We start from the raw sequence: 18,943 nt of genomic DNA on the forward strand, positions 1-18,943 counted from the left end.
GATTTATTTACCGCTACAATCTGGAAGAGTACAGAATAAGATGATAAGTGGGTGGATGACTGAGAAAGCAAATACTTTTAGTAGCAAAAACCATTAATAACAGTCAGAAATTATACAACTGTGAGATCCAGAGAACCTGATAATCGAAACGAAAGATCAATAGCACAGGATTTCGAACGTGTTACAGTGGTAGAATCCATATCAGCCGCCAAACAATGCAAGGCTGAGTCATTGTTGTATATATGAACCACGGACCCCCCGTCCTGGAGACATCGGCAAACCCTTATTATTAAAAACTGAGGTTGGCTGGACAGAAGCTTATTATATTTCATTCATAAACACTGGGAACAAAATGAGTCCTTGTTGTTTACTGGCATCACCTGAAGGTCGTGGGTAGGACCTTTGACGCTAATCTCAATAGTAATCACATGGTTAGTTTGTATAATACCATACGACCTATTGTTTAGCCTCAAAACGAGCATATTGAGCTTCATCGCAAACGCCATGGGTATCGCTTTGACTATTTTGAAAGAAAGTCAGTCTTTGTCTACCTGGTTTATCATGTTTCAGGCGGAAAAAAGAGGCTCGTGAACCTCATGAAAGAAGTCGTAAGGCCAAAAAGCTTCGAGGATTAAAGGCAAAAATTGCCAATAAAGAAAGGTTTAAAGAAAAAGTTCAAATGAAAAAGACGTGAGACTTTAAGCCGAAGTTTTAACCTTCCTAGTTTACGTATGCACGAGTTAAAAGGAAAAAACCAAAAAGTCGATGAAGCTGGGCGATCTGGAGAAGTACCTGCATATCTTTTAGATCGTGGTGAACAGATCTCTGCCAAAGTGTTATCTAACACAGTTAAGCAGAAAAAAGCTGAGAAAGCGGTAAGAATAATTAACTCCGTTCCATTATTTGCTACTCATTTTTAATCAATTTAAACATATAGTTTATGACAAATGTCAAGGGTTTGCATTATTTTTGCAGTTTTCTAGTCCAAATATAACACTAGGTAGCCTCTGTTGTAAGTTCTGTCACATCACATAGTTTGTACTTCGGTTACTTATAGTATTACCACATCATGTTTAGTTGAAATTACTGACGGACTGAACCGTATAGGTTGGAGGTGAGTAGGATGATTTGTAATCGATCATAATAACAGACGCACCTAATATTTGTTCTCCCTTATGTCGTCGGTCTTTTATTCAACTAATTAATTATTGAATCACTGTATGTACCTAGTCTTTACTTGAATCGATGTACATACGTATCAGGTCCTACGTTGTAACTGACCAACTGTGTGAATGAATATTTACTGTCAATGATATTTCTGCACAGTCTCATCTCTTTGTGTTGATGTAGTCCAGAAGCTTTGATCGATCAACAAACCTCGCCAGGGGGCTTCGTGGTTACTGTTCAACTTTCACCCACTAAGCCCCGGGTTCGAGCCCCGTCCGTTTATTTCGGTAGCATCATTTACTCTCGTAGCTAAAGTGTGGCCTGTAGACAAGTAATTGCAAAATGGATATATTCCGTAATAATTCAGTTTCATCAATTTTTTGTTCTACTGGTTCGAAATCTACGGTAGATTTATTTTTAATATCTACCATCAAAAATTATTAAGCATTCCTAATACTTTCGGCTGTGTAATGATTGTCTTGTTGATTTCATGATGCGAACTTATTTTCTGGTTATCACCATGCTATTATATATAAATTACGCTGTATCCGGTCTGTTATTCATTACTAAAATTTATGTTTGTTTGAACATAGACATTAGTGCAAGGGGACACCAAATACATATGCGCCACTCAATAACAACGGGTTTGTGAAGAGACGATGTAAAGTGTGTATAATAAAAAGGAACAATGAACAGAAATCAGTTATTCAGTAAAATAATAACACGGAGAAACGGTTCAGTTAAGAAAAAAACCTGGAAAGAATTCTTTCAGTTTAAGAAGTTACGTTTACTTTCGTGATATAGATAAAAGAAATTTACATCAGGATCGACACTGGCTTCTATTTTGAGCCACGTCTGGTAACGTCTCTAGCCACTATGTTGTACCATCTCTAGGACCCCAATCAAGGAGTCATGAAGGACCAACACATTTCGTCAGTTTTCTAGACTTAATTGTTTATTTATCTCATGTGTACAGTTGCGCTTTAGAAATATGTTTCAAACCTTATTTTGTCCTACCTGGCACATTACTTGACCTCACTGCTTCTGTGGAATGATCAAATATTTAGATTAAAATGATTCTCTTAACGAATAATGATAGGGGAATATCTTAATTTCTCAAATTTTTACTTCATTATTGACATCTTTTGAGTGGAATGAATAGTTAGAATATATATTTTTCACTTAAAATCTTGTGTTTAACAAATTTATTACTTACTGAATGCAGTTTTTTTCGAAGCTCGTAGTCCAGAACAAATGTTCCTCAGGCATAAAAAACTAAACATATGACTGATCTGTAGTTTTGATATTTTATGAGATGGCTGATACCCCATCGTCTTATCAAGTAGTTTATGTTAGACCACACCATTTTCGTTTCCTGTATTAAGTTCATCATTAAACGGTCTCTTTTCTGATGTACCTGTCTGCTGCTTAGAAGCACGTTGCCGAACCTCTGCATTACTAAAATGGTGTTACCACTGCATGTCAGCAATCCTTCGGAGACAGCGATGATCAAACACAGAGTCGTCCAATATCCTTAACTCTGAGAAGCCAGGTGTCACAAACATAGAGCAAAGCTACTCTCACCAACGCGTTGTAGACCCCGACCTATTACAGTCAGGCTAACATCACAAAGGCGTCAAAATGTCTCAGATTGGAATAAACCTCTCTGGCTTCCACTATACGTGAGTTGACCTGATCTCACGTCATCACCAGCACTTAGGTAGCTACCTAGATACTGGAACTTCTCTACTGCTTCCATCTGTTCACTACCCAGGATGAGTGCGCGTTCAGGGTCCTACCAGTCTTGTAGAAGTACTTTAAACTTGAAAGGTGCCAAGCACATGGCATACCTATAGACAGTTTGTCAACTGATTAAGTGCAGATTGCATGTCATGGATATAATCGCACAGTAAGACAATATCAACCGCACACCCAAGGCCAGAACGTTATTAATCGTCACTCACAAATTGCACTACTGGTTAGTGCTACTACTAATTTTACACAGCTTTTTACTCCAATAACCAGAGGTGCCTTTTTGTCGTAGCTAATATACAATCTTTGGGACTTTGAAGATTTCCATATAATATAGCTTTTAGTGTTTCAGCTGAGTTGTACTCATTTATAGCTGTGCTTAACTTTCTCTGTAAATAGTATCTAAGGTTATTTCGATAGACATTTTATTCGATCTATCAAAATCAAACCTTTATTCAGTTTGTCATCGCATATGTTGATGATCTTTTTGTTAGTCCTTTAACAGTGGATGGAATAAATAATTCATCAAATAGTCATTTTTTTCCTGATTTAGTTTCGCTTTGCTTAACTTACCACTAAGTACAACATTGTAAGATATATGAAGGTATTTACTGCGTAATAGAAAGTCTCTCACATTCAGTCTAAATTGTCTTAGTGAGTATAGGCTGCAGTAATTTCATGTTCTTAGTAATTAGAACGCCATGCTGTTATTTCATTTATCAGACAGAGCTTAGTTTCTGCCAAATACACTTTGTATATCAATTTACCCTCTTACATGATTTCATTTTCACGGTTGATGAACGGAATCTCTGCACGTTGTTCTTGACTTTTCTGATATATAGAATGGATTGACCTGTCTCATTGATATCAAGTAGAAATAATGTCTGATATAATATATAAGCGTGGTTGGCGGCTTATGCTCCATTAGGAGTAACAGGCGTAAGTAAGTAATAATATATAAGAATTAGGTCTCAGAATCCAATCTTTTTCACTGGGGAGTAAGTGACCTGCAAAACCGAAATCTCCCAGTCATGTAGGACATCCGATTACTTTCATTTTATGTTAGTTTTTTATATAAGCATGCTAACTTACTAGCTAAAAAGACTTCTGGCTAGTGGTCTTGTCTTCGATAATAGTCCATTCGGGAGTTTCTCATGAATAGTTATCACTCGACCTCACTGTATCATTTCATTCATCCATTTTGTATCTCTAAACGCTCTTCGTCAGAAATAATCGGACTCCTTCTGCATGACATCGTTTATTCCTGGCTACATAAAAATCAACTGTTTCGTCCAGCTGGTGTATCTTCTGTTGAACATTTTAATACATATGTTTATGCTTCCTAGATCCTTCAGTTCACCTTAAATATAAAATTTATGTAATTTCTGGCTGAATTCAAGTACTTATTCGAACCATCCTAATTCCGATAATAATTATAGGCAGTAAAAAGGTATAAGCTCAGAAGATTAATATTTTGTTTTCATGTCACTGATTAGTATATTTATGTCAACTTTCCGTAGTCACGCTCAAAATATGGCCTGTTTCAGTGGTTGTGCTAGAAAAAATATTTGTCTTGTTTTTGTATCACTCAACACTTTGATCTGTGATAGTTACATCTATCTGGATACATACTTTCTGTGCTTAAATTTCTCTTATAATCAGGGAAAATGGGAGGTGCCATTACCAAAAGTAAGAAGCGTATCTGAAGCAGAGGCATTTAAAGTTGTACGAACTGGAAAGTCTAAACGTAAAGCATGGAAGCGTTTGGTCACTAAAATGTGCTTTGTTGGCGATACATTCACAAGAAAACCTCCTAAATTTGAACGTTTTATTCGTCCAATGGGTTTACGTGTAAAGAAAGCAAACGTTACTCATCCAGAACTTAAAACTACTTTCCAGCTTCCTATAATTGGAGTGAAGAAAAATCCAAGTTCACCAATGTATACTACTTTAGGTGTAATAACTAAAGGTACAATTATTGAGGTATGTTCTTTCATTTGGTATTTATTCAGTGGTTGGTTGTTATAATTCATTTCTGAGTGTACTTCTTACTAGTGATAAAGTCTATGGTTTACACTTCGATCATTCTGTTTCTCACTAGTTAATTGCGTTTACACCAAAACACATTTTAAATAAAACTTAAAACACTATGAAAGCGATATTTTATTAAACAAGCATTACTACCTACTATAGTTATTTCATTGGAGCGAAGCGATTAACTTCTGTGTATCTTTTAAACTTTATCATGCATGTGACCACTGAGTTGTTTAATTATCGATTTTCGCACTGGGAGATTCGACGTTTAAAATGATATTTTAGTTCTCGAAACCAGGTAGACATCTAAAGATCAAATGTTTGTTTGTGTTAGTTCCTAATTTGCACCACAGAAATCCTCACTGTCCTCAAGTAACTAACGGCATTGAGATTTAGCCAACAACAAATTAAAAAGTCTAAGACAGGTTTTAAGTGATAGTGAAAGCTTAGCATAAATTCATAACTTCATATTCGATCATGTTCGCACTATGTTTTTTCGTAACTTCACCAATAAAAGAGCTAGTTATTCTGTGGGTCACGCTTATTATTCAAATAATGATTGTAATATAGGACTGTTCAATCAGTGTGTTGAGTTTTCAGTGGTTAGTCAGCTAGAAAAATACCTTCATGAACTAACATACGGAGTGATAAATTATCATTTTGAAGGAAATCACTTGTTTTACCATTATGGTTATGCATCCATAATTGTCTAGTTTGTTCACAATTTCAGATATAATGGGAATTCTTTATTGTATTGTCTAGTTTCATCCATCTGACACAGATATCCTCCTAAACCAATGTACAAACAAATTGTTCATGATATATTGGTTTAATATACCACACTATTCTATAAAAAACTCTCAGTGCATTATCTGGAGATGATCGAATCATGAAAATATGTCCTTTGTAAATATGATATTCGTCACAGATTGACTTCATTTTTATGCCTTAATATAGGACTGCAGTAGTGTGAATCAATAATCCTTCCAGAGATTTAGTGGCTAAACACTTACTCAGTAACCTAAAGGTCTTGAATTTGATCCCTTAGACTGGTTTTAGGTGCAGTTCAACAGTAGCACGAAACATTTTTCCAGTCCCCCTTGATTCCTAATAGTACATATATGTGATGGTTACCACCTTTAAATTAACGTTATCACTAAAAAACTTATCCTAAACTGTTCCGTTTGTCGTGACGTACCAGCTAACCTCATGTGGTCCCCAATGTAACTAAACCCATATCGTACATGCTCTACTATAGGCGCTCTTTTAAAGGTCATTTTTATTTGTCCGTAGTGACATCTTGAAGTTTTAATAGGAGTTTGTAATCAAACAGCTTAACGTAGTTAGTGGCAATTCTGATGAACTATCACGCTAAATGATAATCGCACCGTGTCATAAATTGACTGAATTTGAAAAATGAAAATCATTGAATCCTAACTCATTGGCTAAATGACATCATAGTTGCTACGATTTTTTGGTTGGATATGTAGAACACGACAATAAACAGAATAATTATTTATTAAGAGAAATTATAAAGGGTTTACGTATGCACAGCCTTCTATCATCCATTTTCATTTCGCGGTGAGTTCTGCCATACAAACTATCTTGTCGTCTGGTCATCAAATGTTGTACCTACTCTGTGCTTCCGATGCACTAGAATTATTCACTCTGTCTGACTGTGATAACTTCAAGATCACGTTCTGCAACACTACTTACAAGCAATCTGGTGAGTACCGTCCACTACAGATGTCCTATGGCATCATAATGCTCATTCAGAGTTCTCACTGAAATGGAACAGTTTTTCAATGGTTATTAGTTCTCCAACTAATGAAAGTTCGTGATGAAAACTATCTTTTAAATGGCAGACTACGGTTGGTTTTTATGATAAAGTCACATGGAGGTTATGATAAACGAAAAATCCGAACGCACTTTAGTCAAAGGCTTTGAGATAAAAATTAGATTTTTAAAGTTGGTGGAAATGTTACTGTGCAATCAATTCATAAAAAAGTTTGCTATAATATAGCAAGTAAACGATGTTTATTAGGTCTAAGTAATAAATTAGCGCAATATTTTCTGAAAATTCTGACGACGCACATACAAAAAGTAATGTTTTGTAAAATATTTAAGAATAAATGTTGTTCAGTAGTAAATTGTAGTCGGTAAGAATTACTTACATAATTATTTTTTCACTGATTAGGTTGATAATTGTTGATATCTGCGTTCAGCAGCGAATGACGTCATTTTTTCCTTTTTTACTTATGTAGGTGAACGTCAGCGATCTTGGTTTGGTCACGCCGAGTGGTAAAGTTGTCTGGGGTAAATATGCTCAAGTAACTAATAATCCTGAAAACGAAGGTTGTGTAAATGCAGTTCTTATTGTATAGACAGAAACTAATTTATTCTAAAGCCTTTTGTTCAGTATCTAATAGTTCTACAGCTTGTACATCTGGTTTTCAATTCGTTGCAACGTTAAAGATTTTAAACTAATTTTCCTCCTTAATTTTTTCAGGTAATAGGTATAATTTGGCACAACTGGTCCTGTTTAACTATCTCAGACAGACTGAGTTTCGTCTGTAGTTTCAGTAAATCAGATAGTCAGTAACGACGTATAACCTTGTACGTATTTTTATCCGTTCAAGCTGTCATACCCCGTTAGGATAGAGATCAAATTGTCAGGCCAAATCCCAGAATGGTAGAGATAATAACAGTTTCAGTGGTGATAGGAATCATTGAGAATCGAAGATACGGTTCAAGAAAATGTAAGTTGCTGAAAAATTCCCATTATATTAAAAACACAATTGTATGAACGAAGAATATTCTTTTCAATAATTTCTCATCAGGTTCTACAATTATCTCATATTCAAATTAATAATCCATAAAATTGGTCAGATTTAAGGCAAAATACATCATTTGGAAATTGTAATATATGAATCAGGAATTATTTGTTATATTAAATAAAATCGTTAATGTTGGGGCTGACTAATATGAAGTGTTAACTTGAATCAGTTTATAAGAGAAATGAAATTGTGAGATACATTATCAGAATAGATATGGTCAACATGGGGTAAGAGAGAGAGAATGTTGTGATTACAAATCGGAAATGTAAAATAATTAGGTCAAATATAGTAGATTCAGGGGTGGATATTGAATAAATTCCTCAAAAAGGGGTTATCAAGTGTAAAGGCAATAATAGTAATAATAATAATAAGTTTGGGACATAAAATGAACATTAATCAGACTACGTCACCACATTATAAGATTGATTATTAGCTAGTTGGCCAGGGTAAAAGGAGTGGCTGAACATACTTCTTTTGGATACAAAGCTCTGGCTTTTTGATCCGAATAGCAATTGCTTCAGCCGTCCGTAGGATTCGCAGTCTGACGGAATTAGGTAGACTGCTGTTGACACGATAGACTATTGCAAAAGATTGCTCCATGTTGGCTGTATGTCCTGTTTGGACTAAATGGTCTAAGATGGAGCTGTTAACAGTTTTGACAACACCTTTGCTTAACCACACGGGTAGGTGCTCACGAGCCCGAATGTACAAATTCCTAGAACATCTGCCAATATAACTTGCTCCACAGGAGCAGTTGAATTGATAGATACAGAAGGAGGTGGCTAGTCTAGGTAATTTATCTTTCAACATCGGAGTGATTATTGGTCGTGTGGAGAATACTAGTTGTAGTTTAGCTGCGTTAAAAGTCCTTTGAATTGATCTATTTAACTTAAGTTTTAACATTTCACTCGGCGCGTCGCCTCTGAATTGTAAGCGTATATATAGAGGCTTTTTATTTACCGTTGGGCATTCTCTACGCTGTCTTTTATTGGCTAAGTTTTTATTTATAAATTTCTCTGGATATCCATTTTCTTTCAGGGTTGTAAACAATGTCTTTGTTTCATCTTCACTCGTATCCATAGTGCATATAGTCTTGATTCTATGATGTAGTGTCTTGATAAGGTTCCTTTTTTGTTGTAGAGGAATGAAACTGAAAAAGTTAGTATATTGACCCGTCCAGGTTATTTTCCTGTTTATGTTTCTTTTTAGTGATCCATCTTTTCTCTTTGTAAGCAGAACATCTAGGAAGGCTATTTTACCCCCATTTTCTTTCTCACATGTGAATTTTATGGACGGGTGAGCTGTATTGAATTGCTCGAGTGTTCTTATCATGTCCGTATGCTCGTTACAAAGGATAAATGTATCATCCATATATCGACAGTAGAACAGAAACTTATCGATCTCTTGTGCCAGTGGGCCGTTTTCTAGTTTAGAAAGGAAAATGTCTGCCAATGTGGGACCCAGGGGTGAACCCATCGCGACGCCATCTATTTGTCTGTAGATTTCACCATTGAATTTGAAATGTACATTCATAGTGCATTTTAGTAATAATTCTTTGATGATCTCCACAGGGATTGTCGTTTCTAGTTCCTGTTCTCTAAGTTGTTCACAAATATATTCTACAGTTTCTCTGAGTGGGACATTTGTGAACAGTGATGCTACGTCAAAGGAAATCATCGTCTGATCTTTCGTGTTTATGTTTTTAATCCTGTCAACGAATTGGAATACATCCTTAATACTGTTTCACCAGGCGATTATGGAGTGGTTTCAAAATAGGTACTAGCCACTTTGCTACAATATGATATGGGTAATCGTACATGTCCAAAATTGGCCTTAATGGGATATCCGGTTTATATGGTGGTTGGAGGTAGTCAACAGGAAACCCTGGACCCGGGTTTCGTGCTACTTGCCACTCGTCAGCAAGGTGTACCTGTAATCTTGAGGGAACTGATGCTCCCTGGCGGATTCGATCTCGATAGCATTCGATCTGCACTAATAAGGACTAGACAAGCATGTCATTGATCACCACCCAGTGATCAATCAATTGTGATTACATCTCAGTCCTACAGGAGGTTAGTCACGGCTCGGATAGCTCAGTGGTAACGTCTCTGACTATGAAGCTGGGTGACACGAGATCGAATCCGCCAGGGAGCATCAGTTCCCTCAAGATTACAGGTACACCTTGCTGACGAGTGCCAAGTAGCACGAAACTCGGGTCCAGGGTTTCCTGTTGACTACCTCCAACCACCATCTAAATCTCAATACATAGTGCCCGCAGTGTCGAGTCACCTAGACTGTTGGCCACATTGCAACATGATCGATAGCATTCGATCTGCACTAATAAGGACTAGACAAGCATGACATTGATCACCACCCAGTGATCAATCAATTGTGATATCCGGTTTATGTATGTTTGGCAGTCCGTATAACCTAGGTAAATTATCCTTAGACTTTAGCTACTATTGGACACATGTACAGATGAGTTTGTAGAGACCATCCTAGGTTCGATCCCCACTGGAGTTTTAAATCCGAACTGCTGAGGAGTCATACTAGTACTGAACAACTATTTAGTGCTTCCAGATTTCCAGTCGTAGTCATGTGAATTATCTAAGTCAACAATCTACAAAATCCCCCTATGTTAATAAAATAAGCTAAATTGATGTTACCAAGACATTCAGCAATTGTTTTAGTTAACCAGTTTATGTAGATTAATTTGGTTTGAAAATAGTTGATCACAGGTTTATATCATTTAGAGAATCAGAAAGAACTTGAAATCCGTTTCGTTCTAGTTCGGAAATAATCACCAGAGTTCATCAACTACCATACCTGAGATACAGAGTATAGGTCTAGTTATCGGAAAAGAAAACTATCTGCATTTATACGGATTAATTAAAAGCTTATCATGTGTTTATAGGTCATTATTAAAAAGAAACTGGTATGATGTTGTAGAGTCTTTAATGTTGGTAGAATTATATAGAATCACTTTTCGATAACTAGTCAACTGCTAACGAACTAGTCAAATATCCAAAACTAATGGTTAAAATTAAAGATTTTGTAAAAAAAAATCTTAGTGATTAAGAAGACTTTTAGTCTTGTCACACAGTGCTGTTTTGGAGATGTAATCAAAGAGTTATTTAGATAATGAACCAACTTTTTATCTAGCGAAGTTAATTCCACTAATCAAATAATGTAAAGTAGCGAAGTAACTTAATATTTCGTATACGAGTGATTTGTACACAGTACATTTAATGTTTATCATCAAATGTCGTACATGAATTTCAAGTTTTTTTCAGAAAAATGATACTTTATTTAAGTTGTGTATAGTTGATATAAATGCCCTGGTACGGTCGAGAGTGAGGAGAGACTGCTCTCCCTCTCGAAACGCTCTCACATGGCCACGCGTATATAGCCTCTACCAGGGAAGTCCTACTCATTGCCTTCTCGTGGTGGTGGTGTTGTTTACGAAAATGAGAGGACGAAAAGCGAATGGTGGTTTCAAAACACTTACTAGCCACTTTGTAAAGTATGAAACCACTCCATAATCGCCTGGTGAAACAGTATTAAGGATGTATTCCAATTCGTTGACAGGATTAAAAACATAAACACGAAAGATCAGACGATGATTTCCTTTGACGTAGCATCACTGTTCACAAATGTCCCACTCAGAGAAACTGTAGAATATATTTGTGAACAACTTAGAGAACAGGAACTAGAAACGACAATCCCTGTGGAGATCATCAAAGAATTATTACTAAAATGCACTATGAATGTACATTTCAAATTCAATGGTGAAATCTACAGACAAATAGATGGCGTCGCGATGGGTTCACCCCTGGGTCCCACATTGGCAGACATTTTCCTTTCTAAACTAGAAAACGGCCCACTGGCACAAGAGATCGATAAGTTTCTGTTCTACTGTCGATATATGGATGATACATTTATCCTTTGTAACGAGCATACGGACATGATAAGAACACTCGAGCAATTCAATACAGCTCACCCGTCCATAAAATTCACATGTGAGAAAGAAAATGGGGGTAAAATAGCCTTCCTAGATGTTCTGCTTACAAAGAGAAAAGATGGATCACTAAAAAGAAACATAAACAGGAAAATAACCTGGACGGGTCAATATACTAACTTTTTCAGTTTCATTCCTCTACAACAAAAAAGGAACCTTATCAAGACACTACATCATAGAATCAAGACTATATGCACTATGGATACGAGTGAAGATGAAACAAAGACATTGTTTACAACCCTGAAAGAAAATGGATATCCAGAGAAATTTATAAATAAAAACTTAGCCAATAAAAGACAGCGTAGAGAATGCCCAACGGTAAATAAAAAGCCTCTATATATACGCTTACAATTCAGAGGCGACGCGCCGAGTGAAATGTTAAAACTTAAGTTAAATAGATCAATTCAAAGGACTTTTAACGCAGCTAAACTACAACTAGTATTCTCCACACGACCAATAATCACTCCGAGGTTGAAAGATAAATTACCTAGACTAGCCACCTCCTTCTGTATCTATCAATTCAACTGCTCCTGTGGAGCAAGTTATATTGGCAGATGTTCTAGGAATTTGTACATTCGGGCTCGTGAGCACCTACCCGTGTGGTTAAGCAAAGGTGTTGTCAAAACTGTTAACAGCTCCATCTTAGACCATTTAGTCCAAACAGGACATACAGCCAACATGGAGCAATCTTTTGCAATAGTCTATCGTGTCAACAGCAGTCTACCTAATTCCGTCAGACTGCGAATCCTACGGACGGCTGAAGCAATTGCTATTCGGATCAAAAAGCCAGAGCTTTGTATCCAAAAGAAGTATGTTCAGCCACTCCTTTTACCCTGGCCAACTAGCTAATAATCAATCTTATAATGTGGTGACGTAATCTGATTAATGTTCATTTTATGTCCCAAACTTATTATTATTATTACTATTATTGCCTTTACACTTGATAACCCCTTTTTGAGGAATTTATTCAATATCCACCCTTGAATCTACTATATTTGACCTAATTATTTTACATATTACGCAATTTCCGATTTGTAATCACAATATTCTCTCTCTCTCTCTCATCCCATATTGACCATATTTATTCTAATCTCACAATTTCATTTCACTTATAAACTGATTCAAGTTAACACTTCATATTAGTCAGCCCCAACATTAACAATTTTATTTAATATAACAAATAATTCCTGATTCATATATTACAATTTCCAAATGATGTATTTTGCCTTAAATCTGGCCAATTTTATGGATTATTAATTTGAATATGAGATAATTGTAGAACCTGATGAGAAATTATTGAAAAGAATATTCTTCGTTCATACTGTTGTGTTTTTAAAATGTAAGTTAGTGAAATAAAGGTTATGAAAAATCTGGAATCTGAGGATCCGGGTGATAATAGTTGGATGTACCTGCGCCACTGTCATTCACAGTCCTTTATCTTACGTTATGATGATCACGCAGACCCGACTAGGTAGTTTACATCCATTCATATGGTTAAGTCTAATTGTCAGTGACTTCATGAACAGGTGCCATGTTTTGGTTTGACCACCCCTAACTTTATTCCAAACTGCACCTGAAATTACCGTTTGTCGAAGTAATAAGTGTCTGTACATACGTAACACAAGTACCTCACTCCGTGGTCCCGAAATACACGCGATATGCTTTGTAGACACCTATGATCGGGTACCAGTAACCTACAAATATCCTCCAATTTTAGTGTCAGTCAACTACATCGTAGGCCCAGACACAAATGCATCTGTCCAAGTAAACACATCTCATTAGCACAATAAGAAGATGGAGATCATCACCCGAAAATTCAGTCGACGAGAACGTTATTTCCGGCAGTAGACCTATGATTAAATTCAACGAAAATCTAGATAGTGGACATACTTGCCAGACCCCACTTGAGGTTGCAAAATCAGATGACAGTTCATCCTTTACAGGTTCCTCAAGAAATACCCTTCCATGGTGTGGGCAGCAGGGAAGTGACATCATCCCTCATACTCGTAACAGCACACGAGACTAAGTCGGTCACATTCAAATTGTAAATCACTAGCGTAGATTATCTATGTCGAATGATTGGGGGCCTACTCGAGATAGACGGGAATGGTGTGACGAACTAGCTAATGTCGAAGTCACGCCTCGCGGTCAGCACCTTACGTGGATTGCCCCATCGTCGTATCGAAGTACTATAGATGCTTTGAAGACTATATAACACAAAGGACGTTAAAACAGAGATATATTAGTTAAAGTACATACAAGCGAAAGTGAGACCACCCCAGCATAGATCAGTTCATGGAGTACCAATAACTGATTCGCGTTGGTCTTCCTTGACACGAATCGATGATCCGTTCGATATTCAGTGACCCAACTGCCGGATGATTTGGCTAGGGCCTAGTGATATTTCAGTGACCCTACAAAATTCTTCCTACAATTCCCAATAACTCCATGACTAAACCTCACGTTCTTTTATCGCATCGCTAGGGCAAACGATTCGGGTACGCATAACGTTATTCCTGGTCTCCTGAAACGACGCTCTAAACTACATGTAGAGCTTTTAACGTCCAAACACTGTGCCGAAACGCACACACAGGATCCGAGTAGATTCATCCATTTGACCTCACTATATCAAAATAAAGAACCACCTCGATTCACACTTCGTGTATCTGGAAGCCCTGATGCTGCCTCCTGTGGTCTCGCCGGCGTAGGTATAGCATTGAGTCCTAGGGCAGAACTAGCTCTCTTAGAGTGGATCCCAGTAGACAGTCGTTTGTGTGCTGTCCGACTAAACGGAACAGTAAGGATCCAAAAAGATTGGGATACTCGTCGTTGCCTCTTCGTCGTCTCTGCCTACTCTTCCACTGATTACAACTCAGATGATGTAAAAGATGAGTTTTACAGAAAGCTTTCTGAACTCCTCCGAAAACCTAGGTGCTCTGATGTAATAATAATGCTCAATTAGGTGAACTAAGCGAAAAGGAAAGACATCTGGGTGGATCTTATGTTGTCGTGGCTCAAAGAACAGATAATGGCGAGCGTCTGCTGCTGCTATGCTCAGAAAATCGCCTCTTTCTTGCAAATACTAACTTTAAGCATAAGGAAAAACATATTTTAACATGGCGACCCCCCAATTCGTCCCAACGTTGGACTCAAATAGATCATATCGCTATCAGCCACCGTTGAAGGTGCTCCATAGAAGACTGTCGTTCATTCTGGAAAACATGCTTAGATTCAGATCATGCTCTAATGCGAGCACGTATTTGCCTGCGTCTTACTGGACGTAGGAAAGACGCTGCAAGGAAACCTCTTAGGGGCCTACTTAATGATAGTCAAGCTAAGAGTATATTTCAGGAACAACTAGGAAAACAGTTAGGCAGCCATGTAAGTGATGTCCACCCCGAGGCAGCATGGAATGGCATCCGAAAAACTGTGGAAACAGCAGTGATATCTGCTATTAAGGTAAACCACAAGGTTAGGGAGAAGCACTAGATCTCAACAGCATCTACCACACAGATAGATGCTTGAAAACTAATTCCATCTGGCTCTGAACATAACGAAGAGCGTAGTCAGCTTAAGCGCAAGCTGACAAGCCTACGCAATGATCGCGAACAGTGGTGAGTAGCGAAAGCAAGAGAGATGGAAAAGGCAGTGGCAATAGGCAACAGCAGACAACTGTTCAGACTTGTTAAGTAAAGCGGTATTAGGTACCCAACTGTAGGCGAATCTATCTCAGAAAAAGATGAACATATTCATTCTCAATCCAGGAGATCGGATCGATGGGCAGAACACTTTAGGGATCAGTTCAACTGGCCTTCAGTCACACTTCGGTTTCCCGCGATCTCCAGTCAACCTGAATGGCAAGTTAATGTAGGTCCTCCGACTCTACGAAGTTGAAAAAGCGATAGGAAATCTGAAAAGAGGGAGAGTAGCAGGCCCTGACAGGTTTACTCCTGAGATTTTTAAGGATGGTGGTCCAGTATTAGCAGTGAGATTAACTGAGGTCTTAGGTAGAATTTGGGAACTGGACGTAATCCCATCTGACAAGGGAAAAAGTCCTCTTGTGACAATCACAGAGGAATTAGTTTGACTAATATAGTGTCTAAAATATTAGCTTCAATAATACTTCAACGCCTAACCAAAGCTCGTGAAGAACAGACTACAGAAAACCAGGCTGGTTTTCGACCTGGACGTGACTTTATAGACCAGGTATTCTCACTACGTCAGGTCCTAGAACATAGATACACACAGTATTTCTAGATCTTAAGGCGGCCTTTGATTCTGCTGTTCGTGAGGTTCTGTGGCAGAGTTTTTCACTGAAAGGAGTACCAAATAAGTACATTAACCTTGTAAAGGCTCTCTACTCGAACACAACCGGTCGAGTGAGAGCTTATGGCGAACTGTCATCAGAATTGATTACCTCAAGTGATGTTCGTCAGGGCTGTCCACTCTCTCCATTCTTGTTTAACTTTGTCGTCGACGTACTTTTAGAGATAACACTTTCCTCATCTAAATTTCCATGGGTTTAACTTCTACCGGGAGTATTGTGACAAATTCCAACAACAATATAAGCAAGTTGGAGATGCGATTCTCCCCCTCGAAATGCGAAATGTGGCTTCAGGATTAAGTCGCATCGACACCCGAACAAATGATAGCGTCTGAAGTATTTGAACGAGTCGACCGCTTAACTTATCTTGGAAGTCTCATCAGCTCTTGTGGTTTGGTGTGTGACGAAATCTCAGCACGGATACAGAAGGCTCGACTGGCTTTTTCCAACTTGCATCATTTATGGAGTAGGCGAGATATCCGTATATCAATCAATGGAGGTGTTTACTACTCAGCAGTTCGTCCCGTCCTACTTTATGGCAAGGAAACATGGCCGGTAAAAGTAGGGGATAGTCGTAGGTTACTAGTATTTGATCATAGGTGTCTTCGAAACATTTCTCGTATATCCTGGGACCACCGAGTAATTAACGCAGTTGTTAGGAAACGGTACTAGGTAAGATTGGCAAATCAATTGATGAAGTAGTGAAACTTCATCAGTTGAGATAGCTGAGACATGTTTCGCGTATGCCCAACAACCGACTGTCCTGACGTGCGATGTTTCATGGCATAAAAGTAGGTTGGAAGAAAGCTAGAGGCGGTCAGACCAAAACATGACACAAATCCATGAGGTCACTGACAAGTGGACTGAGTCATGTTGGTAGGTGTAGACTACCTGGTTGGGATCCGCGAGACGATTGCAACCGATGGTTAGAGACCTTGAATGAGATGGCTTAGAATCGTTTGCAATGGCTCATGTGCATCTACTCTTTGTGTCCTCCCAAATTCTAACCTTCTGAAATCTTCATGTCCCTTTCTTTTTTTATCTTGCCGAATTTATTTCACTGGATTATACTCCTTGACTAACATCTTCAACCTCTAATCTATCCGATTACTGCTTATGCTTTTACTATCTCTACCACCATAGGATTTGAATCGACAATTGTATCTGTGTGCTGATGTGGTATGGCAACTCGAACTGATGTACGTACGTACGAAGTTCTACGTTGTTAGTGACTGACTGATTTTAACCTCTTGTTATATATTGGGACAATCAGTGATTGCGACCACTTATACGGGATTACGTCTATCTAGTGGCCAGATTTTAGCTTAAATATTAGTTAATCTAATCGCTAAAACTAGACCACCATACTTGAAGACCGCTGGTGCCGATCCATCTAGACCAGCTGCTCTCCCTCATTTCAGATTACCCATTGCTTTTCGTACTTCAATTAAAGTCGGGGGACGTACTTCAATGATTCAAGCTACTTGGGAACGGCGGGTAGTTTAGAGTAGCTGAAGGCCAGATGGACTGTTCCTCACATCGTTATAAACGTCTGGGTGGAGAGCAACTAAGAGTGTCGTCGTTTTCCGAGATCGTCTCACTTACACTTCTTAATTCCAATTTCTTTTATTTGTCTGAAAAGTTGTCTGATGTTACCTGCAGTCGCTGCCTTTTCCAGTTCCTTTGCTTTCGTTGCGTACCACTGCTCACGGCCGTTCCTTAAACTTTTGTTCAACCTACATCTGACTTGTTTTGCTCTTCAAATGGTTCAAATGGTTGTGGACGGAATAGAAGAAGCTTTCGCTTAACAGGCTTCCGTGTCTAGTAGCAGGGGATCACCAAATCCTCCAGGCAGGAACCTAGGTATGTTAACAATAAAAGAGGAAAAGAAATTGGTAAATCATAGTGTGATGCTGTCCTTGGTCCTTAAGAATAGGTCAAGTTGCCTCTTGAAGGACTCCTGAGAAGTCGCTTGGACTAGCTCGGCCGGCAGCGAACTCCAGCATTTGACAACTCTTTAGGAGTAGAAGTTGTGTCTACATTCCGTCTTGCTATGTTGTGTTTCCAGTTTCTGGGTGTTACCCCTTAGGTTATTATTCGAACTAAGCTTAAGTAGGTGTTTAAGAGGATGTCCAGAAGTGTTAAGAATACTATAAGCCATTAATAAATCACCTCTAAGACGCCTATACTCTAATGGGTAAAGGTCTAGTGAATGGAGGCGTTCTTCGTAAGGTTTAGATTTGAGTCCTCGAACTGATTTCGTGGCTCGCCGTTGGATACGCTCCAAAGTGACCTTGTCCTCTTGGAGTGAGGGTGGAGTACTATGTTTCCGTACTCTAAATGGGGACGGATGAAACTATTGAAGATTGTATGGAAAGTTCGTCCGTCAAACTGTCCAAAAATGCGCTTCAACGTTACCAGTGCAAGGTTTGCTCGGAAGGCATTTTTGTCACAGTTAGCGTAAGACTTCAAATCATGGGGCATCAGGACTCCTAAATCTTTTTCAACTTGGGATACTACTAGAGAGGAGTTTCTCAAGTTGTAACTGTAGTTTGCGACATGTCGTAGATGGACTACTTTACACTTTGAAGTGTTAAAGGTAAGTCCGTTATCGTCTGCCCAACTTTGAAGTCGAGTCAGATCCTCCTGAAGTGCCTGTGTATCGTCCTGGTTGTGTATCTCTCTCCAAAGTTTCACGCCGTCGGCAAAAAGTAATAAGTCTGACGGTACCTGTTGAGGAAGATCATTTATGTAGTTCAAGAAGAGAAGAGGTCCTAGTACTGGGCCCTGGGGGACCCCATTAGGACATTC

General features: G+C 38.3%; 1 protein-coding gene across 1 annotated transcript; it reads left to right on the forward strand.

Moving 5' to 3' along the window:
* Positions 1-8,517, forward strand: NSA2 (Ribosome biogenesis protein). Its single transcript, XM_012945119.3, has 6 exons — positions 1-431; positions 468-535; positions 571-690; positions 725-875; positions 4,582-4,902; positions 7,218-8,517. The coding sequence occupies exons 1-6, from the start codon at positions 429-431 to the stop codon at positions 7,335-7,337; spliced, it is 783 nt and encodes a 260-aa protein (XP_012800573.3). The 5' UTR covers positions 1-428; the 3' UTR covers positions 7,338-8,517.
* The last annotated feature ends 10,426 nt before the right edge of the window (positions 8,518-18,943 follow it).

Source organism: Schistosoma haematobium, chromosome ZW (genome assembly GCF_000699445.3).
Source record: "Schistosoma haematobium chromosome ZW, whole genome shotgun sequence".
Taxonomy (NCBI): domain Eukaryota; kingdom Metazoa; phylum Platyhelminthes; class Trematoda; order Strigeidida; family Schistosomatidae; genus Schistosoma; species Schistosoma haematobium.